Source organism: Phallusia mammillata, chromosome 5, assembly GCF_965637545.1.
Source record: "Phallusia mammillata chromosome 5, kaPhaMamm4.hap1.1, whole genome shotgun sequence".
NCBI lineage: Eukaryota > Metazoa > Chordata > Ascidiacea > Phlebobranchia > Ascidiidae > Phallusia > Phallusia mammillata.
The window spans coordinates 6471820-6498646 of NC_137256.1; the positions used below are offsets into that span (position 1 = coordinate 6471820).

The window sequence follows — 26827 nt, forward strand, 5'->3', positions numbered from 1 at the left end:
CAAAAAACGGCTCCAGCAACCACGCAAGGGGTTCTCTTTCGACCCCAATATCTCGCGAACCAAACAAAGCTGAACAAAAAAATTTTAACACAACACTTTTCAAAGCATAAACAAACCATCGATGGCACTCGTTTGAAAAATGATCAAAACCACAAATATACGCTTATAAATATATGACTATTAAAGAGCATTAAGCAGGATCGCGTAGGTTGTGTCTTACTATTTTGATGTGTGAACATAATGGACTATCAACCAACGTTATGTTACATAGCATCAATGTGAATCTTTTTTAAAGTCCATGTATTTAAAAAAATAAACCTAGCAGGTCTATATTGTACAAATTTTATATAAATGGTTGTTTCATGATCATTCACATTACTGTTAGAGTCAAGTCAAGACAGGCGTTTCATTAAGTTGTTGCCTAGGTAGATTAGTTGCTGATAGGTTGCCAAGTGCTTCTAGTTCTTGTCTGGTGACCCACTTCGACCATGTGTGCCATGCGAGTGTTGCAAAAGTCTAATACAGGGACATCATTGCCACAAGTTGTATATTTACTTATGGCCTAAACAAAAGCGATATTGTCATAGGTTATATTCAAATTTTGTTTGATTTAGGCTAATCTATCTGGAATAAAATAGCATATGAAATATCTTAATGGCAAGTCTTTGAGGTACAGATATTTTATGTACAAAGTTTCATCTATATGTGCTTTAAGTGGCAAGATAAAGAATGACAGGATAAAGTGCTTCACTGGAAAGGCCAGGCTTCTTGGTCACGTCCGCCTTTCAGTTTGTGGTTGCTTGGTTTTTACATGACCTGAAACTAATTGCAGAGTGTTGAATTTATTGCACTGTCATAAATCCACACCACCAAGTCTTTTACTTTGCCCCCTGTGGTCTGACACAAATTTTAACAAGGGTAGTTGATACACAGTGCAATGTTCATTTGAGAGTTGAGTCGAGTTTGTATTGCATGTGGGCTATCACTATACACGCATTTTTGGTTAGAGGTAAACATGTTAGCAAGTTGAAGCATAAAGCTGAAGCGCTTTTTCAAACGGTACAGACTTGTTTGCAGATTCGACTTTAAAGCCCAGAAACTTTGTGTTTGTGTGAAGTCACCACAAACTCAGCCAAGCAAAAATGTAACCTTTTGCAGAAGTTGGACTCTGCTCCTATTCCCTAAAAAGTTGAACTTCGTACCGTTCCAAACTAGGGTGAGCGGACAAACAGTTTTATCAAGAAAGGTGGTCTCGTTGTCAAGAAGTCAGCTGCAGACAAGGCGAATTGTGTGATTGAAGAGTGGCTTGTTTTTCGTCAACGTTGTTAGGAGTAGGGAGTCTGGCATATTGCAGCTAGCAAATGTCGAAAATGAAAAAAATAGCGACAAAATCGGTGATGTTCAGCAAATGAGTCAAGGCGTTACTGCACTGTCCGACAGTTTTTGATAATATTCAGTTTCCGATTAGTATATATTTTTCGTTTGCTCTGCAACTATGCACACAACACACGCAGTATTAGCCACATCAGCGTATTGTTGGTGTTATCTTTTGGCAAAGTGCTGGATAGATAAATGCAGATAAGAGGTGAAATCGCCAAATCAGCGCCTTTTACTTGTTTTATACGCAGGTGTAAAACATCTAGTCAATGTGGTAAAGATAGTGCCATGCGACGTTTAGTTTTCAACTGTTGTGATGCTCCTGTTTCACCCTTTTTTAGCACAACACTTCGTCTTGCTTCTCATAACACAAGGTGCGAAGTGTTATGATTCTTGTAACGCGATTTTTTTACTATGTGAAAGGTTGTATTGACGTTTGACTTTAAAATGTATTGGATACCAGCGACGTTGTGCTGAAATTTTTATAAGATTGCGATTAGATTTTCACACTTTAGTCTCCATCTCTTTTTGAAACCACCAGAAAAAATCTTTTGTTATTTTTGCGTTGAGTGCATTATAACTAAAACAAAACAGTTTTAACTTCTCTGTATAATGACATGTGTTTTTTGCAGTACAATTCTGTAACTGTATACAGTGCATACCTATTTTCGTGTGTTCGCTTTGTTAAAACCAACAAAATATGTCTGGGGAGTTACTTATGGGCGGTCAGTCACTTGACGTTGCTGATCTCTGCGTTATTCTAACCTACTTCGTAATCATCATTGGAATCGGGATTTTTGTAAGTCTACTAACACTATTCAAAAAAGTTTGTTACAACCAATCTGTAAAGCTTTTGGCTTCAAATCTGTAAAGCTTTTTAAGCTTAAGCCCATGCGATAAAAATAAAGCGAAGTGTAAAGTCAGGTCTGAATTTAACCCTTTTTTATTGAGACTTCACCCCGAAATTTGGTGAAAATGCAGTAAAAATGATGCCTGATGTTCAGTCAGGCTCGAAACGCGCTCGTTTTTATTAAAACTTGAGCCCAAATCTGCCGAAAAAGCACTAAAAATGATGCCACGTGTGAAGTCAATTCCATATTAAACCCGTTTTTATTGAAATTTAAGCCCAAAATTTGGGAAAATGCGGTAAAAATGATGCCCAAACCCGACCTGAAAAGTCCGGCCCAGTTTACAACTCTGAACCTAGCGTTAAAGTAACTTTATAGCATTGTTATGTAAAAGCTTGATTTGTTTGAGTGCAACAGTGCTGTATACAGTAAGATACGTTGTCGTACCGTCATAACATGTTTTCCGTACCTTTTTCAGGCCAGCTGTGTGTCAAAACGTAACACTGTGCAAGGCTATTTCCTGGCTGGACGAAACATGAACTGGTTTCTCGTGAGAATATTGTGTCATATTATTGCTTTACATGACTGACATCCTCATGCATACACTCAAGCATAATTATTAGGATTAACGTTTTAACATAAAATTGCAGCCTTTGCTATTACTCTAGTTGCTAAAGTTTGGAAACAGTAGTGCAGTGCTTTGTATTTTTGCCCCCATGCAATTTTATCATATAGAGTTAAGCCAGTGGTTCTTAACACACCAGTGGGAAATTAGATACACACAGATGGAAAGTGAATGCACCTACATTGTTGTTTTTAGTTTTACCTAATATCTAAAGTCATAAATTGATTATTAAGTCACAAAGTTTAATATTTTTATTTAAATAAAGAACGTTATTATCAATGCACGGCACAAACATCTTCATAAAAAGGGATAATTCAAACTTGGGGATTGACTTCAGTGGAAAAATACACCAAAAAGGTTAAGAACCACTGTTTTTAGCTGTAAAAGTACTTGCACGTTGTACCCATACCGTGGTCTAGGTCAGGGGTGACCAAAAATTCCACGTGACCCGCGTCTGTTGTTTATAACTACGATGCGTTTGACCTGCTATAGTTTGCATTAAGTTTTTGGGTCATGCTGGCGACTTGCGACTTCACGCAAAAGCCTCCCATGGAACTTTATTTACCGATAAAAATAGAGTATACATTGTGCTAACGCAACAAAATCCCACAATTTCTTTAAATCCCGTATATTTGTGTTCTAATTCCACGGTAAAAACTTAAAACGTCTAATTCTACTGTTAAAAACTTAAAAACAAGAAAGCGTTGACCCGCGGGCGTCTTCACCTGATAACAAATGACCCCTATTAAACCAAGTTTGGACACCCTTGGTCTGAGTACGAGCGAATTCTACCAATCATATCAAACTTAGTTATCCCCAACATTGAAATATTCGTATGTTTTGCAGGTTGGAGCCTCGCTGTTCGTTAGCAACATAGGCAGCGAACATTTTGTGGGTCTAGCCGGGTCGGGAGCTGCTGGGGGCATCGGTGTTGGGGCTTGGGAGCTGAACGCTCTTATGCTGCTCCAGCTACTAGGCTGGGTCTTCATTCCAGTGTACATCGCGTCGGGGGTAAGTGCGACAACTATAAACGTACAATATTTTGTTAACATTTACGCTACTTTTAACGTGTTTTTATAATGTCCTTACATTGCTCTACGATATTGTCATAACATTGCTTTGGTTTCTGAATATCGTTCTTACATTGCTCTGGCTTACATAACACTGGTGTGTCTGAATTGGAAAGAATTGTATTCTTGGTTGTCTGCCTTTGAATTGACGTTTGCTAACTGTGATATATCCTTCCTGTGCTAAATCACGAGGTTTTGTCGCTTTACACTGATTTAAGCACATATAAACTGAAGGTTTAAAGATTAGGTCCCTAATTCATATTCCCATTTCTATCAATTCTAAGCATGTCGGGTACCTAGAAAAGCCCTTTCTGAAAAGCATATCGAATAAAGAATCGTATGCTATACAGTCATTGAACTTATTTAAAAAGCTTTTAGCAATTGTTTCAGTTTGTATTGTTGATAACAACAGCCAAATTTGTTCCTCACAGATTTGCACAATGCCTGAATACTTGGAACGAAGATTTGGAGGCAAACGACTGCGCGTTTATCTCGCTACACTAACTCTTATCATATACTGCCTCACAAAAATATCCGTAAGTTGTTCCATATTTATTGATAAACACGTCACGGGGTTCAGTGGCCTTGGATGAAAAAAGTTCATGCAAAATTACAGCAGAAAACCCTCATAAAATCACTTTTTGGTCAAATGTCAAGTTTGCAAAAAACAGCTTAGATCGATAAACGCAAAAGTTTCGGATTATTTTGATGTCACAAAAAACACGCAATTCTATAAAAAGATGATGAATTGTTCTTGCTTAACTTTTTAGCATACCATGCTTTAATGCTGCTTCAAACAGACTTAAAAGCGGTTTGATTTTTGCCTTTGAACCGCTGCCATATTCTGCGGATATTGTGAAAGTTAAAAACTATAGCAACGTTTATGAGCATTTCTAACATCACCAGCAAAATTTCCCCATCGTTTCACATGTTGATAGGTCAATTCAGAGCTGTAAGCTGGCCCGAAGTTCGAGCCTGAACCCGGTCCTAGCCTGAAAGTATAATGCCCGGCTCGATTCGTTTTTGAGAAGACCGTTCATGCCCGAAAGTTTGATCGACAGGCCTATAATAAAGAAGACATACACAATGGACAATAATAATGGATTAAAGCTGTTTACTTAATGCAACCGTGTTTGGTACGCAACAAACGAAAATTGTACATGTTAACGAGCGTTTGCTCTTGATTTACATTGCAATAACGGCTAACATCCCAGGTAAAATAAAATACAGAAGCTTGTTGAAAAAAGGACAAATTAATAACGCAAATCAAAACTAAGGACCTTTTAGAAATACGGATAATTACATTTTCTAAGCATACATTATATTTGCTATCTCTGAATACTGCATTTCAACGCGTGAAATTGTAAACATTAAGGCATTTTACCTCAAGATTTTCTTACAAGATTTGAATCTTAAGGACGAATAAACGATATTGGAGATTCCGGTTTAAGTTTTAAGTACAAGTATCTTTAAATGTTGTTGTAGGGTTCTCTGCAGCATTGCAATAGGCATTTCTCTTGCAGCGATTTGCACTAGTATGTGTAACTTGCAGATTTACATTGTGCAGGTTAACCTCTACTCCGGTGCTTTATTTATCCAGCAAGCAATCGGTTGGCCGCTCTATACATCCGTAACACTGCTTGTGTGTCTCACAGGATTACTGACTGTTACGGGTAAGCTTCGGTACAGTAATACGTTGTCGCCAAACGCACTGGAAAATATCAAATCGGGGTTGAAAACAACTCCAAATTTTTCACACACTTTTACCGACAGTCTTCGCCTATTTGAGTCGTTTTATTTTATTTTAAATGACATTTTTTAAGGTAGAACACTGTATACTGATCTGTTCATAAGTTTAATGATGAATAACGGCCCAAATGGACGTAAATACCGACATGCCGATGATGGCATGAGCATTTTCCAAAACATTTGAACAATAAACCATTTTTTACGTCTATTTGGGCCCTTATTTTCATCATTAAATTTTTACCGTGGTTTTATATTATGGTTTTCCTCGCTCTTAGACTTCGGTCAGTATTGTTCCACTTTTCCTATATTAGCGGTTAAAATGCAAAATCTGTAACACATTGAAACATTATGGATTTGTAAACTAGTTTAATCGAAAATGTAAGTGCCAAAGAGCTTGTGTATACAGAATATATCCTAATGCAGATTATTTAAAATAACATAGATTGTGGGGTAGAGCTACTAACACTGAGCTTGGGCTGGCCCCCGGCCTAAGAACTTCTGGTAGGTGGCGCAAAAGAGCATATGTGTTTATGGTGCTAACTCAGCAATTATTCTTACCATAAACCCAAATTGCTGTAACAGCACCATAAACGCCAATACTCCTTAGCGCCACCTACCAGAAATTCCCAGGCCGGGGCCCAGCCCAAGCTCAGTGTTAGTAGCTCTACCAGATTGTGGGTAAGCTTTAAAACTTTTACCTCTACATGGCTCAGGTGCCTTCCTTGACCTTGTGCTGTTTTCTGACTAGCGCCAATGGTTTGTTAATGATTGATCAGAACCGCGTCTTCGCATGGGGTTTACGGGTTTCTGGGCCTTGCAGCGTCTATGTTCTGTTTGCAACGTGGTAAATCAACCCTAGCAAAATGTGAGACTCTGAACCGCAGGAGTCGGGATGACTTAGAGCAGGGGTGCACAACCTTTTCGCCACAACAGCCGCATTGCAGATCCTTATTTCACCGACCGCCTATTGCCTGCTTGTGTTTCTTTCAAAATTGTTGGTGTAAAGAAAAAGGTTATATGCCATCAAAAAGCGCTTCAAAACCCCAGATTGATTTCTAAATTGATGCGCAGATTGAGCTAATCAACCTGACGATCAGCCCTAACTATTTATGACGTCATAATCTATATTGTGACGCTTGAGGTGCTCAAAAATTCTGACGCATATGGTTACTAGGGTGATATTGCTCTTTCCAGGCCCACAAAATCTGTTTCGAGCAGTTTGAAAACAAAATAGTTAAAAAAGGGTTTTGTTTACTTTACGGCCGCTAGTATATATATTTTAATAAACATGTTTACGGCCGCACAAACTCGTCTCTGCGGCCGCATGTGGCCGTAAGGTTGTGCCCCCATGATATAGGGAGTACACCAGTTTGGGCCGAGTCGAGCCAGAACCCGAGTACTCGGTACCGAACATGGCTGCCAATTTGTGACATTTTATCCAACATGCTAAGGCGGAAACATACAAACGCTTCCGAATATGATTGTTGGTGTTTAGGATGTTCCAAAATGAAACTGTAAACTTGTATCGTTGCCTTGTTAACGTATAGATTATGGACAGATGAAAAATAAATATATTCACAGAACATATATGTACAATATAGTTGACATAGAAACGGAATGAATGTTAAGTAAACTTCAAAGTTCAAATAAACACCAACTGCAACTGAACGGAGTGCAAGGTCATGTACTCGTTCCACATACATAAACTCAATGTCGACAGTGTTTAATCTGAGCTCAACCTCTTGCTTTTAATGTCAATTGCCGAGTTTTCTTGTCGCATAATGAAGAAACTTTACAATCCTGGAATTGGCTCAAATCTAGAGTCACATCACGGTTCAGCGTTTGCCACAAATTTACTTGGTTAGTGCTTTGAAATCGCCCATAACATTAACAACTTTAGACGTTCTATGACGTAACAATGCGTCTGATGGTTTCTAGCATCACGCCATGTTCTGACCTTAAGTAACCTGATGTTTTTGTGTGCTGTGGTGTGATTTTGTAAACGAGGTCATTCTATTTGGAAGAGAATACAGTAAACATCTCGAAAGTTCTTGGTGTGCCAAAGACAGCGTACAACACAAATAGCAACAGTAGGGATATCTGACCCGACTAGTTTGCGACAGCGTTTTAACAGTAAAACTTGATCGTAAAAAGGAGTAACAAATCCTTCCACGGGGTGCTTAGAAGATCGCGGTTCTTAATGGTGGCCCTACTTGCTGGTTAAAGCGTAGAAAATTTGGATTTATAAAACGACCGATAAAGATACTTTACTAAATTTTTGGATCGTATATACATTTCTGTTCCAGGTGGTCTAACAGTGGTGATGTATACCGACTCAATGCAAGCTCTTCTTATGGTCAGTGGCGCGCTTTACCTCACAATACAAGGTATGGTATTGCAGGAATTTTTGTGACAGAACCGGCTAAAAAATATGACTTTTGTGATAGAACTGGCTGACAAAAAAATTGAATTCCACCACTGCCTATGATGTCTTACCAGTTCATTTGGTGTAGGCTAGTAAAGTGTGTACAGTCTGCAGCTAGCTTCACAGATTGTGGTGGCTCCTTGCTTTTATGAAAATATTGTTCATCCATACGGCTTTACCATGTGGTAATATGAAGTCACATGCGGTACCATACAGTATTTAGTACCACCACTATCGCACCCCTGGTTGAGACCCTTTAGTTTAACGGTCCCAAACCGGTTCAGGTTTTCTACAGATTGGTGGTTATTACGAGATGAAAGAGCAATACATGCAAACCACACCTAACCTTACCTACATCGAACTTCAATACAACATCACAATCAATGAGTCGGACTCTTGTATTCCTAAACCACGAGAAGACTCTTTCAAGATGCTCAAGGTATAAACCAAGAAATATGAAAATGGCAGGGTTAAGCCCTGTATGTACCGTAAGCCCCTTAGAATTGGTGCCCATGTATGGGTAAAAAGTTTTAAACGGCCTTAAATTGAGGCCTGGAAATTTGCGCACTTACAACTCTACAGTGGTTTTATGTGACAGGATATTGGGTAGGTGTCATACGCCTCGACCCGAAAAGTTAAATGGTGTTGTGTTTTTGCAATTTTACATTGAAAGAATTCGACGTACTGACTTCAAATCAATTCAAAAAATCAAATTGGCGGTAGAATAATATGTGTTTTTGCGTTGTCCCCCTCTTCTTGATGCCCCAAGCAGGTGCTTACTTTGCCAAATGTGTAATTCAGCATCCCTGATTCTTGTGTAAAGTTCCGATGCTCTTTGGGCACTGGAGTTTGTATAAGTGATGTATAAGTGAATATTTTAGCGAGCTTCTATGGCTAAGACTTTACAGAAGCAATATGTGCTGTTATCCTTTCAATAGGCGAGAGAGACTGTTTTCCAAGAAAATTTGTTAAAGAGTAGTAATTTCAAGCAACATAACCGCATATTTGTTGTAGGATGTTACGGACGACGAGATGCCTTGGTTGGGATTTTTGCTCGGACAAACTCCCTCGTCTATCTGGTATTGGTGCACGGATCAGGTTCGTACAGTCAAATAATTTATTTATCGTAAACTTTATAAGAAAATATCCACAAAGAATTGAAAAAAATATTTAAAAAATAATTAAACAAACGAATCAAGAAATGGTTTTCAACATTTCATTTTCGTTACAGCTGACAATAACCACAAAAATTTTATTTGCCAAAAAAACGAAAAAAAGCATTGCCAACTATGACGTCATAAATGATGATGTCGCAAAAGTAAAAATTTACATTCTAATTACACATGCAAAAAATTAAATTCCTGATGAGGTGATGATTAAGAACCTATACTAAAGCATTTTTTCTTACAAACATAGTATAATGTTACGTTAATTATGGTACAATAGGCGAAACCTTTGATGTGAAATGGCTTTTCTCGTTTATATCTGTAATACGTTTTGAGCAATCAGCAGAGGTTTCCAAAATCCAAGTTTGATGTGGGATTCATATTTCAAGCAATAAGTCATGTTATTCATACAATTTTTTACAACTTTTTGCCTCACAAAAAATGTCAATCTGCAAAAGTTGCCAACAATAAAGCTCAAGTAAAAATACTTTTTGTTTTGACAGGTCATTGTTCAACGGGCGCTGGCCGCAAAAAGTCTTTCCCATGCACAGGGCGGAACTCTGCTGGCTGGTTTTATCAAAATTCTTCCCATATACATTATGGTGATGCCAGGAATGATATCCCGAGTCCTTTTTACCGGTTTGTTTTTTCGACTACTTTTCTATCATAGCAACTGTAGTGGTTTAGTTGTAATCAATCCTTACCCTAACTAGCTAAGTAGCCAGTTGCTGGACTTACCTAATGTCAAACAGAAAACGCTATGTTTAAGACCAATTGTCTATTACTGTCTATTGCGTTTGTTATCTTTGTCTTTCCTGAGGCTTCAAGTATATCCCTGTCAATCAAACTTTTGGGCCTAAACGGGCTCCTCAAAAACGATTCGGGTTCGGACTTGTACTTTTGGGTTCGGGCTTCAATTTCAGGCCCGTTTACAACTCTTAAGACACTATATAAGAAGTGAGCAAATTTTGTAAAGGTGTTTCCACATGTTTGTGAAGAGTTACTATTTTAGATGCTGTTAACTTGGGTGTCAACACGGCATAGCTTTGACTGATATCGGATTAAAAAATCGACTTTTCGACGTTCCATAAGAGACGCCTTCGTTAGAAACAAAACTGCTGGAAGAGCAATACTCATTTACACGTTATGCATGGAAGCAACACCTTATATATTGTACCTTGTTTGGAATTCCGTATTACTTTTCTACATTCGTTTAAGCTTGCCCTTTATCCCCTTGCAGATGACCTTGTGTGCATACCTGGTGAGCATTGCATGCAGTTGTGTGGGAGTGCAGCAGGATGTACAAACCTGGCTTATCCACGACTTGTGCTCGGCGTAATGCCTTCTGGTAAGCTACTCAGGCACGGTGGTGAGCCCGTCGAAAGTCGAATCACAACCACCGTTGCATTTTAAATTAGTATTGGTTAAGCCATACATCCAGCATTTAACTGTATGTCGTTTTATCCAGCGCATTTTATCATTCACGAAGTATATTTCGAAGTCCTGATCATGCTAAACGCAAGTTTTAAATTGGGGGTTTAGCATGCAAGGGAAGATATTAGATATTTATTTACATTAACAAACCTACATAAATCAGATGAGTGTCGACCAGAAAAACATGGTAGGGGGTAAACGATTTCGACTCAAGCAACTTAAAACATAGACTTGCTGTTACCCTTGCACAAATTAGTTGAAACAAAATCGACCGTCAATTAGAATCGCCAAAAATATCACGATTTCTGACAATTCGTAATATTAAAAAACTGCAATCTTACATAACATTGTCAAAGGTGCTCGTGGTCTTATGATGGCTGTAATGATTGCTGCCTTGATGAGTGACCTCGATTCAATATTCAACAGTGCAAGTACAATATTCACACTGGACTTGTGGAAGAGGTTTCGAAAAGCCGCTTCGAACACGGAGCTTATGGTGGTAGGAAGGTTAGTACCAAGCTTGCTTGTGTAAGGCAAAACCGTTTGTTTTAGGTAAAATTATTGTGCTGTATTCACTAATTGCTGAAATTTTGTCGTTTTTGGGCAGCGTTTATAATAGTACTTTCAAACGTTTAAAAACTGGGTAATAAACACACTATAATCTAACAATCATTAGCAAAAAGCGTGCCGTAAGCTCCTACGAGGCTGACATGTGCAGAATACGAGGCAGGCAACGGTGCTTGTGATTCAAGTTTCGGCGGATTCTCCACTAAGCCTGTGTAGCGAGTCTCGGAATGACTCCTGTCGTGGGTTCGAATCCCACCACAGGCTAGATTTTTCTAGCCTACGCCTTGCCACATGCTGGTGAATGCTTGGTGACCGACTGATTCTGTATGGCGCCTTCAATGGGCCTGGCGTACTGCGACACCTATGAAATAAACACGGCTTAATATATGTTATATGTGGATATTTACATTGCACAATTGGTTGTTCAAAATTTCATGCCGCCAAGAGAAACAAAACTAAGTGTTAATAAGTAATAACCTAAGCAATCAAACCAGCTTTAGTTGTTACCTAAATACAATGTGAAAAAGCTTTCTAAAGATATTTAATAAGCCCAGGTTTATATAGTTCTACTTTTCTACTACTACTGTCCAGGCTAGGGTTACGTGTTTCAAAACATTTTATTTGTTAATCGTATTTCCATAATTTATCACATTGTCAGACCTAACGCAACATGATGTGAAATTTTATGCAACATGATATGGAAGTCCTTTTCCTTCCTTCCTTCATTTTTTAGGAACTCACGAGGCATAGTAAACTGTACAACACTAAAAATGACCAGAAGAGTAGGAAAAAAAGGGCTCCATAAAGGAAATCGACCCTGCTCTAATTTTATTGTAACACATTTTTATACAAGTCGACAATAATATTACGGTACTATAATTTGCCACGTTCTACTAGTTAGTTACAACATAGGGTGTTATGTAGCTAAAATGCCAACTGACCGTGTTTAGCGTGTAATTGAAATCACGCTTCAGTTAAAAGGCTGTAGACCTTGACAATAACTTCGATAAAACGGGTTAGGTGTCGGACGATTTTTTTTAAAAGTTCTGGCCTAAACCGTATCATCGCCAAAACGGCGATTTCGCCGATTAATTATTTTTCACCATATTTTTCAAAATTGCAATGTTGTTTTCCATATTCAACGCATTAGTCTGACCAAAGTGCGTACCACTCACCTAAGTTTTACGCCTTGTTCCATGAGATTTTGGTTTGTCCAACATTTTAGTGGATATGGCCTAACCTTATAATGTTTTAATGCTCGATTTCATCCAACTTTTTTGTTAGGTCTTTTCTTCAACATTTACTTCAGTAAAAGTCTGAAGCCATGGTGTAAACATCGATACGTTTACGTTTTTTCTAGAATCTTCATCGTGGCTCTCATTATTATCAGCATAGCGTGGGTTCCCATCATCCTTCAGTTTCAGGGAGGACAGCTCTTCTTTTACATCCAGGAAGTCACCAACTACATTTCTCCCCCTATAGCCGCCATCTTTTTAACGGGGATTTTGTGGAAAGGATGCACTGAAAAGGTAAGCCTCAAAACGGAATTATATGCTAGGATTTTATTCCGAGCATAATAACAGTAAATTTCAGCCCTTGTGTTGCTTTTGTGTATGTATGAGTAGTAAACTATTTTTTTGGTATTTCTTTACTTCAAATGCCATAGCTCCGATCCGATCTTAACGTGGGTCAGAGTTCCACGCTGTAACGGCTTCACATCCAATATAGGGGCGAGCAACGCTTATCGCAATGGGCCACAATTTACATTGATTTATAATGATGCTGAGGGCCACTCAATAAACCGACGCATACATTTTGATGAAAAATTATTTATTACAGTGATTCCCATCCTGCGGTCCGCGCCCCCTTTAAGGACCCGTGGGTTGGTTGCAGGGGTTCGTGAAGGCAAAATTGTAAACCTTGTTTCTTTCGAAAGCTTTACGTAAACTTTACCTTGTATTACAATGTAAAAAATGCCGATGATCCAGTGCAAATTGCAGCTTCTTACGATTTGTCAGTGAAAAGTATGAAACATTCTACTACTTGACGAATTTAGCGCGGGCCACGCAAAGAACTGTCCCAAACTTTAGAGCTTTACTTAGACTTTACCTTGTAATACAATGTCAGAAATATCAATGATACAGTGTATATAACAACTCCTTACCATTTAACAGTGAAAAGAATGAAACAATCGACTAATTGAAGAAGTCAGCCTTGGCCAGGCAAATCGCTTTCGCGGGTCCAATTTTAGTGTTTTGGTTTTATCTACGTTTACGCTACCCGTATGTTGGTCCATCCCCTTATTTACTGCTATTAGTGGTTTTTACAAGCTTGTCCGGTGTTAAACTTATTCCAAAATGACAAAAACTGTCAAACATCATGATCTGCATATGTGTACATGCTTGTTCGTGTGTTTCTAATGTTTCTAACGTGAACCTTTTTTTATTCAGGGTGCCTTTTATGGTGGTTTATGCGGCAGTGCATTGGGCTTGGCACGCCTTGTTACCATTTTCCTCTACACACCTCCTATATGTGGCGAAGAGGATTTGAGACCAGCCTTCCTTTCCAAGTTTCACTACATGTATTACTCTGCAATGCTCTTCTTCGTCACAATTATCGTTGCAGTTGCAGTTAGTCATTTTACCAAACAGCCGGACAAAGATGTTAGTACAATTTGTGTATTGGGTTCTATACTTTTATTGGTGTACTATTTATGTATTCATGGCGTATTTTATACTAGCTAGGTTTCGGTTTACAGTAATAAGAAAAACAGAAATGGGAAATTCAGTTTGCACAAACCGATATACATAGACCAGAAGAATGCATGTACAATACAAACAATGGACTTTTTACAACCCGCCCAAATAACCGCCACCCGCAACTCGATGTCAAAAACCAGCCCAATTGGGCGGGAAAACCGCTACCCTGGCAACATTGTGGTACACCATAACTGATTTATTTTTTTCAGCTTTCTCGTTTGACTTACTGGACGCGGTACGACGAATCACCGTCGATGAAACAAATTGAATTGAATCCAATGAACGGGGATGGCAAGAACGGGTCAGTTTTCGAACATTTTTGATTTTGTATCCTGCCATTTGACAACCGATACGACTTTAAATTATTACAGATTTATAAATTTTCAAATGGTTTCTTACAGGGATGTGATAACTAATAAGGAAACGGGAAAAGGAGATTTTGAGAATAATCCAATGCTAAAAAAGGAAACTGTTGATGAACCAACGGATGAAGAAATTGAAAACGAAAGTAGGTTTTGTTTGTGTGTTGCAATACAGTGGATCACTATGAATAACCCTTTTTCAAATAACCGTAAATCGCAAGTATAATAGTTTGGCATTCTTAAAGATTGTAAGGTGTGCTTCAACGTTTTGAACTTTCGCTCACTAAACACGCAAGATATAAGTTACGACTGTAGAGTTATTGGAATGACTACAGTTGATTAACCTATAAGTTAAAATAGGGTCACTGAGTTGTCACATGCACCCGCTGTTTTTTTATCAAACCCCAAACCATTAATAAAGGGTCATCAAGCCCTTAAACAATACCTGGATACAAACAGGCAATAAAAATCCTTGAACCTTATGTGGAAACATAACCAATAATTTATGTACCAGTGTCAAGGTGGCGGAGCATAGGTTGTGGAATATTTCGATTCGTGTGCGGAATCAGGAAAGAAGGGGATACGTCGGATGAGCCGGAGGTTGTATTTCCGACGCTGTACCAGAGAAGTAGAGAGAAGGTCCTTCTTACTGCCGGACTCGTAGTGATCATGGGAGCTGGAATTTTCCTTTACATTTTCTGGTCCGTGTAACGGCATGCTGTACACACGATTGTCATCAGCCTTGCGTGTGTGTGCATTGTGTTGTTGTGCGTTGCTAGGACGATTTGGAAATGACGAAATATTTCCATTGTTATGTGTTTTGGCTTGTTAACCCCACATATCTTGAATGTAGGTTTTGGTCACTTTTGTTTGTGATATTTTCTTAAGCAACAAACCTTGAATTGTGTTTGTTCACGGGGTTCGAACCCAGGACACACCCGGGGACAAATCCTATTTGAGGTTTTTTATGTGTGTATATGGGTCAGGCGCGCAAGACCATTCGACCCAGTTCCTGCCCTAAGAAGGCATTATTATTGCTTGAAAATCGGTTCTGTTAGAACATAACGCCTCTAGTGGGTCAAAAACATGCTGTGATGTAGGAAAAAAACTTTTTTTCCTCCACTGTCACTCATATGTATATAGTGTACACGCACAAATTGTTAGGTAATTTTCAAAACAGGCTGTTCCCAAAGCAATACTGTCCTAAGTAAATTTTTGATGCTTTGTCGGTAGCAGTTTGAACCAAAGCTTGCCTTAAATGACTCATGCATTCTATTCCCCAATTGTTTTGTATCTTGAAGCCGTTTGATTTGTGTCTTGGACAGGTTAACGTTTCTTCTGCTAAGTAGCCTGTTGCGTCGTATTCGGTTCGCAAATCTTCTTGGTTTCTAATCTATGCCTAATATTTGTTGCACTGTCCGTATTTCTTATGGTGGTTATTTATGTACGATCGTCGATACTTTCTTCACCTACCTTGTTACTCTCGATAGCCACTATCACAGCAGCTTTTAAAAACCCGTAGTTAAACTTTTAAACAGCTGAAGTGTCAACGTAGCGATTCCAAACCATTATAGCCTGTTTTGCCTCTTTGTTAAGATTCGTTTTTTTTTTCTTTTTGTTTCGAAAACAACTTCCTAAAAAATGGCTGCTAAAGCGAAATCTAGATCATTTTCTTGTTATGGACTGTATTGTTTGTTATGGCTAGAGAGTGCGAATGTGACACTTTAAATATTATAATGACTAAATCAGTTATTTTTTTTTAAATGACTAAATCAAGTATTTTTTGTTCTCAAGTTGATGAAACTTATGTTCTTTATGTTTACCCTCGATCGAACATGTTAAATTTTCCCTAGGTGGCGAACCATTTACCATATCTTTAATACAATTTGAACCTGTGTTTAACTTTAAATTATGTTTCAATGTACGTTATCAAACACATTTAGCCACTTAGATCTTTACCAGTGAAACGGAAATTTGGCGTATGAACTCACAATTGACAAGTATACTATACTAAATACCGATGTGTAGAACATGTAAAAATAAGTTGTTTAAAAATGCTAACTGTTAGGGACATTAGGGTTAGGTTTTGTAGTGTTAATAACCTAAAACCTACCTATACACTTAGCTGCTAATCCGATACGTGTCTTACTGTTAATTTAAAAAACTGTGCTCTTGATGCCATCGGTCAGTATTTAGTAAACTTTGTCTGCTGTGAGTTCTTATGTTAGAAGCTCTATCCTGGAAAGCGAATGTGGAAATTAAACATTACCTACAAGCTGCAATTGTGTTTCTGTCTGTTTGTGCTCAAATCATTGGTTTCACATTGTTCCTTATTGATGCGCTCACCTAATATACAGTTGGATATTTTAAAGAACGTCAATCCGTTCTGGCATAAACGGCTTGTTTTTTTCACAAGCAAGCAATACAATTTTGGCGTAAGGTACAATAAAGCTTAAATTATTATTTTCCGAAGCATATACAAATGCATTTTAGGTTGTTGGGCCTATCGACTACTAGCTCCTTTCAAAAGACCACATGGGCTTAATATAGTCCATTTTTTTTTTATTTCTACGACAATTACATAATTTCCGATTAAAGCCAGGAATAAAAGTCACGATCAAATAAATGCAGAAATTTCATGTACACAAAAGATGGTTTAGACTTTAGAGCAAGATTCGAAAGTCCCCTGTAGCGAAATTGTAAAACTAACTGCATGGGGCAACTTTTTAAAAAGTACGATAGTTGGTGCATATTATGTTATTTTAAATCTTTGCTTCAAAATACATTTAAGAAAGCAAACAGTTCGCATTTGGGCCTAATAAACATTCTTAACACAACAACTTGAAATATAGGCCACACATACAAGAGTGCTATAAAAAAAAACGTTCTGATTTTAATTTTATTGCTTTATCTTGGGGTAAAAAGTTGTTTTTAATTACTAAATATATGCTATACAGTGCATTAACTTTGAAATATTTTCACACATCAAACTGAGTGCTCAAAAATTACGGCCCACTGCACGAATCATGCTCGCTGGACCATTTAAAGGTGATGCTTTTGGTGATTTTCGTTATTGACTAACAATTTATTGATGATTGACACACAAATTAAGATTCTTAGCAATAATAATAATTATCATAGTAATATTGGCTCAATAGCCTGGTTACATGCACGGGCAATGGGAGATGGCCTGTCCTCCACGCATACTCACGTGACATCCCACGTGGGCCGACTTTGGGCGTAAATGCCCCTCTCTAACCTAAAAAGAAAATAGAAGCTCATTTTTGACAGAATTACCCTCTAAAAATTAGTTAATTAATGTTCATTGGGCATAGTGTAAAACGTTTGTAAATTGTGGCGACCACTAGCGATAATTGCACATAAAGTTTAGTTTGAAAGTCCAAAACTTATCGTTGTTTGTGGGAAATGTGGTCTCGCTCTTATGTTGTGATGTTTTTTTAACTACATCTGTAGTATCAAGTTTTCTGATGCCATGTTCACCCCTACATTGACTCAACAAAATATCAAGTTTTGCTTGCTTTGTAATGATTGACTATTCACGTGATACATATCGTATATGTGGACCAATCGCACGAGCGTATTTGCAGTCACCGCCCATTTACACAACAGCATAGCAACAAGGGCATTGTTGAAAATCTAAGTTGCCACGAAAAAATCCAAGTCGCATAACCTTTTCATGGATTTATACCAGTATTGAAAAGCATTTTTTGGTTGGCCATAAATGCTAACAATAAATGCAAACTTTTTTTCGTGAAATCCATGTATAAATAGTGTCAACTTCAATTTATTTGAAGTCGTTCACGCATTAAAAAAACACACCAAATACTGTATTTTATAAGGATTTTTGTGCCATCAAGCTGTCATTTTTTTTGTAAGTTACAGGGGGGAAATCAATAATCCGCAGAAATTATGTAGCCTATATTTATAACTGTACCACCACTAAAACTAGTGCTAATACAACAAAAAACTTGTTTGCAGAAAAGCGTAATTTGTACCGTGTCTTATCATATATGCTGTAGTGCAATAAGCTTACCTCAATTGTGCCAACCAATCCTTGTTTTTCCAAGACACGAAACAGGTAAAGTCGACGATTATCGTTGCTATACAATCTTCCGTCGTTTCGACACCGCCCAAACTCAAGAGGCAAATATCTCGCCATAGCTGCTTGCCTTTGCTGATGGGAAAGCTGCAAGATTCTGTTGATTTCGTTGTTGACTGGTACACCATCGCTGAATGTCGAATCGATTGAGTCTTGAGTAAAACGAAGCTCGCTTGGTTTTAAGAATGGCATGGTGTTTGTTAATTCAAACCTGCAATGACAAAACAATCTTAAATTGTATTTAATTGACCCTAGTTTTATTCCACAACAGTTTTATTCAAGTGATTTTGGTCAAGGCGCCTTTTTTGTCTTTTATGTAAACCTGAAACAAAATGGCATGACACACTTTTTTAGTCCTTTTGGCTCATCTCAACCTATGCTTTTTTGTTGCCTAAACGCCATACGCACCAGTATCTTGGCTTTTGTAATGTATTTTGCTCAGGTAAACATCTTTGTAAGTTAAATTAAATCCACAAATAACTCTAAAGCTAGGCTAATTCAATTGTTATTTCTATTTGCTATACTGAAGACATTGAGTTAATATTGATCTCTGTAGATAAGCTGACTGGCAGAAATTATCATCAAGCGCACTTACGAAGTATTTAATAGCAACTTTCCTGTATTTACGGTGCAAAACTAAAACTAAAATCGTCCATATCAACCGTATGGAAAGCTTCTGCCAGCTAAATTGGTTTTACCCATAGAAAAGCTCATATGGGAGTATACACGATAGCAAAACCAAAAGTCACCATAACAAGTTGATGTGAACGCATACATACAAGACGATTTAAATTATCAAATTCAACTAAACTTGTATCTTCAACAGTTTGCCTTGCACAATTATGAGAACGAAAAGCCGCCATAGCCGCTTGGTGTTGTAGGCAACAACTTTGCAATCGTTCTTAACACAGACGTTATTTAGGTAATTATAGACCTTGCGTGCTGCTGTTATTTCTGACTTAGTGAATCACTGATGTTGACTGAAACGCCTGTACAAAGCAGCGAAATATTGTTTTGCCCGCCGTTACTACAGTTTCGCCCACGTAACTAACTGGCAAACAAAAATATGTTCTCGACTTTGGGTATTACCCTTACGAATGAATTTGGTTGCGAAAAACAAATTGGCAGAGATTAATTAATAACGAGCTTTGTGGTGTTCATGGTCTTTGTGCAACCTATTTTGTTTGGCGTTGAACCCGAACCGAACCAGTAAAAATGCAATCTGTTAATCTTGTCATATTTTGATGTTTTTTCAAAACAGCCAACTGAAAAATTCGTGACATTACAGCTATAGGCTATGGGGCGCCGTTGTCGAATAAATTAAGTTGCCGCAAGATAGCTAAGTTGCAGCAAGATAGCTAACCTGCAACGAAACATAGCTAACTTGCAGCAAGTTAGCTAACTTGCAACGCTAAGTTGCGGCAAGATAGCTAACTTGCGACGCTAAGTTGCCGCAACTTAGCTAACTTGCGACGCTAAGTTGCCGCAACTTAGCTAACTTGCGACGTTAAGTTGCCGCAACTTAGCTAACTTGCAACGCTAAGTTGCGGCAAGATAGCTAACTTGCGACGCTAAGTTGCCGCAACTTAGCTAACTTGCGACGCTAAGTTGCGGCAAGATAGCTAACTTGCGACGCTAAGTTGCGGCAAGATAGCTTTCTTGCGTCGCAAGTTACCCGGTGCATTGTGGGACATCTCCATACATTTAGATATGAATTTCCCACAATGCACCGGGTAACTTGCGACGCTAAGTTGCCGCAACTTAGCTAACTTGCAACACTAAGTTGCGGCAAGATAGCTATCTTGCGTCGCAAGTTACCCGGTGCATTGTGGGAAATTCATATCTAAATGTATGGAGATGTCCCACAATGCACCGGGTAACTTGCGACGCAAGATAGCTATCTTGCCGCAACTTAGCGTTGCAAGTTAGCTAAGTTGCCGCAACTTAGCGTCGCAAGTTAGCTAAGTTGCCGCAACTTAGCGTTGCAAGTTAGCTAAGTTGCGGCAACTTCGCGTCGCAAGATAGCTATCTTGCCGCAACTTAGCGTTGCAAGTTAGCTAAGTTGCCGCAAGATAACTTAACTTGCGGCAAGTTAGCTAACTTGCAACGCTAAGTTGCCGCAAGTTAGCTATCTTGCAAGTTTTTTGTTTGTTTTCAAAACGGCCTTAAGGCGCCGTTGTCGAAAAAATTAAGTTGCGGCAACTTAATTTTTTCGACAACGGCGCCCCATAATAGGCAGGGTTGCCATCGACTTGAAACCAAAAATAAGGACAACTGAAAAATTAAATTTTCATACGAAACAAAACCAACGTTTTTGAACAAATCTTTGCATTTACAAGAGCCATGACATATCATATGCAATATTTTGGCCAGAAACAATCTTTTTGTAGCTACTCCTTGTTTGTAGAAAATACTTCGTGCATCTCAGCTCAGGTAGCACAGATTTGACTAGTAATGGTTAAAAATAAGACAAAAGAAGGACTCAAGTCAAAAATAAGGACATTTCTTAGAAGTAAGGACAATGAACTTTTCTAAGACATTGCCCTTCAAAATAAGGACAAATCTTAGAAATAAGGACGGTATGGCAACCCTGGCTATAGGGCATGTCAAAAATAACAGTGCTCAGTCAAACTTTTTTTGGAGTTTGATAAGGCCATATAGATGACGGATCGAGTTAAAATTTAAAGAAAGGGAAATATAAACCGGTTTAAAAAACGCTTTCGGGACAAAACCCGAACCCGCAAAGATTTTCGACAACCTGAACCGAACCCGAATATTCGGTTTCGGCCCGCACCTTTTGAGGCGGGTTCGGTCTTCGGTGCACCACTAGGTACCCATCACAAGTAGAATAGAAAGGAAAGGCTATTTATAAACGATAAGTTTTTTCAGGTTAAAGTATAAATTTAGTACATATTTAAATAGCCTGTTTGTTGTTCTGGTTTCAGTATCTGCTGGATAACATGGAAATGGAAACCTACCAAAGTTATTGCTTGGGTGCAAAAGATAGCATGCTTGAATTAAAACCTTCCGGGATTCTATTTGAAATTACGGTAGTTAACCCAACTGATTATTGTTACGCAATGAGTCGGCAACTTTACACCGACATAATACGATTGTTGGACTTACCTTCAACATCACTTGTTGACGAGTTGAAAAAGATGCCTGAAAGTGCACAAATGTGTACTGGACGGAAAATATTCCTCGAAGGACACTTTTTTGTTGTGCAAGTTACGAGTTTTGTAGCATCAGAGGTTTAACGACCTGAAAGTTAGGGAAGGAAACATGATTAGGTCGAGTACAGGCTAACGCAGTATTATAACAACTCCTTTTTGTCACAGGTTATTGAGATGCGATGTTTTTGTGGCAACCAGGCTCAAAACAACATGATTCGTTGCTGTCATATTAGAATGGCTTTGGAAGACACTCCCAAGCATTGCGACTGTGGGACAACAAAACTAAAATGAAGGTTTACTGGTTATGCTGTACACCTGGTACACTGTAAATCGTAAAGGTGTAAACGACCACCCATACAGGTGGTTCAAAATTTCCACCAAAAGGTGGGAAGTTTTCTTAATATCCCAAGGGTAGAAACAAACCGATCTTCCCAAGCGGGTGTTTTTATATATTTTCACCCAATTTTATACTGGATTTTCCTAGGTGGAATTGCAAAAATTCCACCCGTAAGTAATGAAAACAGCCTCGTAATTAAGGTGTATTTCCACCTTTCCACCCTAACATGCCATATCTTTTGGGAGGAAAACACCAATTCCACCATTGTCAAAACAATGTACTCACCCTAAAACAACACTTCAAATTATTAACGAACACATCTTGTATTACCTTAACAAGCAAGTTAAAATGATGCACTGTAGATACTTAAACAATTTAACATAAACAATTCAAATGTAGCACTGTAAACCCAGTTTTCAATAAAACTTTTACAGCAAAGAAAGATACACACATATTTTTATGGCAGACAAAATCTAAGTCTTGGTAGCATTACAATGAGTTTATAATGCGCAGTACAGGTAAAGGTATTTTTACTCCAGTTAAATTTAGAATATAGCCACACACAAATGCCATGGTTTTACAACATTGAGAAGGTATGACAACATCAAATACCCAATATGCCGCAATCAAAGTTGCAAATGCTGTAATAAGGTCACCCTCAACACAAATTTCTGTTCCATCAATGTGAACAAGAGTTGACGAAGGTGCTACAGTAACAAGTGGATATGGCCAATGGACATTCTACAAAAGTATCTTTTTCAGTTTGCAGATTTAAGTAACCATGTCAATTTACAATACCTTACCTCATCAAAAACAAAAAAAACTGCTCATTTTCTCTTGGAAAACTGCTGGTAAAAACAAGATCCATGAATTCTTCATTTCTACAGACACAAAAAAAGATATTAAAATATTTATTTTCTAAAAATAATACCCACCAAACCTATGTTTTTTGCTAACATGTGCCACATACTACATTCATTTTTAAACTAACCTAAAATAGCATCATTGACTTGTCCTTCCCACTTAATTTTTGCTTTGATTTTTTTAAACTCATCTGCATGCAACTTTTTCATGTTAATCCCTGATACCTGTTCCATCTCCTCTAAAATCTAGAATATAAAGTATTTTAAATCACCACTGTTTCTTTATAGAAAGCTAATATCAATGAATAAAATTGGCATCAAAGAACTGAATATGCACACCCATTTTGATGATTTTAAAGGTTGGTACATCTCAAGTAGGTCTTTAGCTGTTCCTTTAAAATTTCGACGAAACTCGTAAGTTCTTTTTAGTCTATCCCTTATTGTTTCCTCACAAGGTTCTCGCTTGCTCATTTCTTTTTGAAGCTGATCTACAAGGATATTTGTGCCGAAATCATCAGGCTGTGTCATATTTGCCTGCAATATAAAATTAGTGTTTCAGATATCCCCAATACCCTTACAAATCAAGTATTTACATCAGTTTTTCTTTTTTTGCTACAGTCCTCATTTACCACAACAGACTTGTTGCTCCTCACATGACCATACTTTCGCTTCATAACTTCTCGATAACTGTTATTGGTAAACTGTCTGCGCCAGTTTGTAAACTTGGTTCTCAACATTTTCACCCATGTTGTCTACAAATAAAGTAAATGTAAAACAGCTTTATACAAATCCTTTTCAGAAAGCCAAAAAAAAACATACAAAGTAACAGCCAGTATTTGAGAATCAATCCCTCATTATCGGGTATTCAGCAATCAGTGACTGACACACTTCTTGATATTGATATGGCATTGGATATCTGTCAATGGTATTTGTTAACTCAACAAAAAATACAGCATTAAACTTATTCTTACAAAGTATACTTGACCATGTCTTCAAAAAAAAAAAAACAATCCTTCTCCTAAGTTTTCCCCCAATGTGTGCTGTGACTCCCTCCTCAACACTTCTGATTTCTGAAAAAATATGTGTCGGTAGCTCCGGAACTTTATATATCATCGGCCAACTTCTGGTGTCTTCACTTGATGAGGTAGAAGGCAACTCCTCGTTTAACTCAACTGTGTCTGATTCTGATATGGTTGAAGAGAAGCTATTCTCCTGTTCCATATGTTGAAGCTGTTCCACATCTTTAATTATTACTTTAAGTTTGCCTGTGGTAGGAGCTTCTTGAAGCGTGTCGAAATCAACCCAGTCACTAAACTGTTCGACATAAGACTGAAGTTTAAAATCACTTATACCAAACACATTGGCAATCTCCTCATAAAGGTCACTGAGGCATTTTACAGTGACAAGTTGCTTTGTCTGGTTATGTGTCACATGAAATGTATATGACATTTTGCTGAATATCTGAAAAACACAAATGTGGTAAACCTACAAACAATGCAGGTACTTTAATTTAATGTAACTGTTGTAAAGTATAAGCATAAAAGGGACCAGCAAGCTCACTGCCAAGTTTTACCACCTGCCAAAACTTGCATAATAAATGAACACAGTATGCATGAAGCTGTTTGTTCACAAATAGGTCATAAATATTGCCAACTAAAAACCAAGCATGTTTAAATGACCAACCAAATTTCACTTTAAAAAAACAGGATTATCATCGACAACATTATTCACAAACATGTCACTAATTTTGTAGTGGCAGCAATCAAAATACAAATCCATGCCACCATAAGAAAAAACATCTCCAAAAATTGAAAAACAAAAATAACTAATGCAGTAGGTAACATACTAATGTCCAACTTATGACAATTATGTGTTTTTCCATACATCATAGTTTCGTATTGTAAACAACAAATATTGTAATGTTTCCCGGCACTTAAGAAATCTTCAGTAGTAACACTGCATAGCTGCACTGGGCATTGGAACGTGTCAATAAAAACAATTTAAACACAGTATATACAAACTGTTTTGTTTTTAAGAAACTTCTGATCAAACTTCTTACTGTCTAACTGCACAGCATTACCTGATTAACACAGATAGACACAGGCTACAAACTCAAACGCGTGTTTTTCGCAACAACGTGGACTACAAAATACATACGCGCATGCGCAGTAGTTGATCATTGGGGTGGTGGCGGCAGTTTTTTTCCAACGCCTTTTACAAAACTACTGAATAAAAAAACAGTAAACAACAATCAAACAAGTTGATTTTCGCACAAAATGTAATTTAAGTAGGCTACGCCCGGTAAGAAACATTGTTGACCACGAAACTGGAACAACGGGGGGAAAACCCATATTCCACCTTTAATGTATATGGGGCGCCGTTGTCGAAAAAATTAAGTTGCCGCAACTTAATTTTTTCGACAACGGCGCCTTAAGGCCGTTTTGAAAACAAACAAAAAACTTGCAAGATAGCTAACTTGCGGCAACTTAGCGTTGCAAGTTAGCTAACTTGCCGCAAGTTAAGTTATCTTGCGGCAACTTAGCTAACTTGCAACGCTAAGTTGCGGCAAGATAGCTATCTTAAGTTATCTTGCGGCAACTTAGCTAACTTGCAACGCTAAGTTGCGGCAAGATAGCTATCTTGCGACGCGAAGTTGCCGCAACTTAGCTAACTTGCAACGCTAAGTTGCGGCAACTTAGCGTCGCAAGTTAGCTATCTTGCCGCAACTTAGCGTTGCAAGTTAGCTAAGTTGCGGCAACTTAACGTCGCAAGTTAGCTAAGTTGCGGCAACTTAGCGTCGCAAGTTAGCTAAGTTGCGGCAACTTAGCGTCGCAAGTTAGCTATCTTGCCGCAACTTAGCGTTGCAAGTTAGCTAACTTGCTGCAAGTTAGCTATGTTTCGTTGCAGGTTAGCTATCTTGCTGCAACTTAGCTATCTTGCGGCAACTTAATTTATTCGACAACGGCGCCCCATAAATGTAAAGGCAAAAGGAGTAAAATATGCCCGTAAAGGTACATGTAAAAAATACAACCCACGTAAAAGGGTGGAAAAAAATCCACCCAACACAAATCCACCTTTAGCATTTACAGTGTAGCCTATCTGGAGCTGTTCTGTGATCTCGTGTTGGTTTGGTTGTACCTTTACATTCGTTTTGTGGTTCTTAAACCCTAAGTATATACAAGTCAGAACATTGTGAATACATCTTTTGTTGCTTGTAATAAAATGTGTCGTTTATCAACCAACAATCCAAGGAGGAATCACTAACGTGAGAATTCAAATCACAAACGTTTGCTACATTCCGATAAATAATGTAAAGAGCACAGTTGTTTTGCTAGAACTGCTGGCATGAGAACTGAAGGTAGAGCTACTAAACGTAAGAACTCTGAGTAGCCATGTTTGCTAAATACCGATAGATGGCGTAAAGAGCACAGTTGTTTTGGTAGAGCTACTGACATGGAAACTCAAGGTAGAGCTACTAACATAAGAACTCACAGTAGCCAGGTTTGCTAAATACCGATAGATGGCGTAAAGAGCACAGTTGTTTTGGTAGAGCTACTGACATGGAAACTCAAGGTAGAGCTACTAACATAAGAACTCACAGTAGCCAGGTTTGCTAAATACCGATAGAAGGCATAAGAAGCGGAGCTTTTTTAAAATGGAAGTGAGACTGGGATAAAGTTAGGGACAAGAATTAACATAAAGAACTAGGTTTTTAAAGTGATTTTATTGTTATTATTCATATGAATTTAGCCTCAGACTAACCCTAATATCCCTAACCGTAAACATTTTTTATCACAAGGTTGGAACCCATGGCGTTCCCGCGACGAATCCCGATCGTTTTTTTATGTCTGTATGTGGGTCAGACGCGCCGATCATTTGGCCATAGTTCCTTGCATTTGAAACGTTTACGTACGCCACGGAAATTAGCAAACCTGGCTACTGTAAGTTCCTA

General features: G+C 38.1%; 2 protein-coding genes across 3 annotated transcripts; one reads left to right on the forward strand and one right to left on the reverse strand.

Annotated features, from left to right (window-relative positions):
* The first annotated feature begins 1978 nt into the window (after positions 1–1978).
* On the forward strand, positions 1979–16742 carry LOC145228424 (sodium/myo-inositol cotransporter-like). The gene is made up of 16 exons (XM_080093480.1): positions 1979–2176; positions 2704–2775; positions 3697–3861; positions 4352–4456; positions 5488–5593; positions 7976–8056; positions 8379–8533; positions 9109–9192; positions 9764–9899; positions 10501–10608; positions 11051–11201; positions 12622–12790; positions 13712–13924; positions 14230–14321; positions 14422–14528; positions 14897–16742. The coding sequence occupies exons 1-16, from the start codon at positions 2078–2080 to the stop codon at positions 15091–15093; spliced, it is 2040 nt and encodes a 679-aa protein (XP_079949606.1). The 5' UTR covers positions 1979–2077; the 3' UTR covers positions 15094–16742.
* Positions 16743–17247: 505 nt separating this feature from the next.
* Positions 17248–25237, reverse strand: LOC145230398 (uncharacterized). Of its 2 annotated transcripts, XM_080095825.1 has the most exons (9): positions 23847–25237; positions 23695–23791; positions 23469–23627; positions 23215–23409; positions 23004–23121; positions 22816–22893; positions 21629–22753; positions 18437–18713; positions 17248–17641 (listed from the first exon to the last, which is right to left on the reverse strand). In XM_080095825.1, exons 3-6 carry the CDS (start codon positions 23610–23612, stop codon positions 22820–22822), a joined length of 531 nt encoding a protein of 176 aa, XP_079951951.1. In that variant the 5' UTR covers positions 23613–23627; positions 23695–23791; positions 23847–25237; the 3' UTR covers positions 17248–17641; positions 18437–18713; positions 21629–22753; positions 22816–22819. The 2 variants fall into 2 exon arrangements, with proteins under 2 accessions (XP_079951951.1, XP_079951952.1); XM_080095826.1 differs by having other exon boundaries at positions 23505–23627; positions 23695–25237.
* Positions 25238–26827: the final 1590 nt, after the last annotated feature.

Bases quoted from the DNA above. Each gene is read 5' to 3' on its own strand.
- LOC145228424 (XM_080093480.1), top strand. From the start codon at position 2,078: ATGTCTGGGGAGTTACTTATGGGCGGTCAGTCACTTGACGTTGCTGAT. The intron at 2,776-3,696 runs GTGAGAATATTG...TATGTTTTGCAG, and splicing joins GAAACATGAACTGGTTTCTC to GTTGGAGCCTCGCTGTTCGT. The intron at 8,057-8,378 runs GTATGGTATTGC...AAACCGGTTCAG, and splicing joins GCTTTACCTCACAATACAAG to GTTTTCTACAGATTGGTGGT.
- LOC145230398 (XM_080095825.1), bottom strand. From the start codon at position 23,612: ATGTTGAGAACCAAGTTTACAAACTGGCGCAGACAGTTTACCAATAAC. The intron at 23,410-23,468 runs GTAAATACTTGA...TTTATATTGCAG, and splicing joins GCAAAAAAAGAAAAACTGAT to GCAAATATGACACAGCCTGA. The intron at 23,122-23,214 runs GTGTGCATATTC...TTTATATTCTAG, and splicing joins CTTTAAAATCATCAAAATGG to ATTTTAGAGGAGATGGAACA.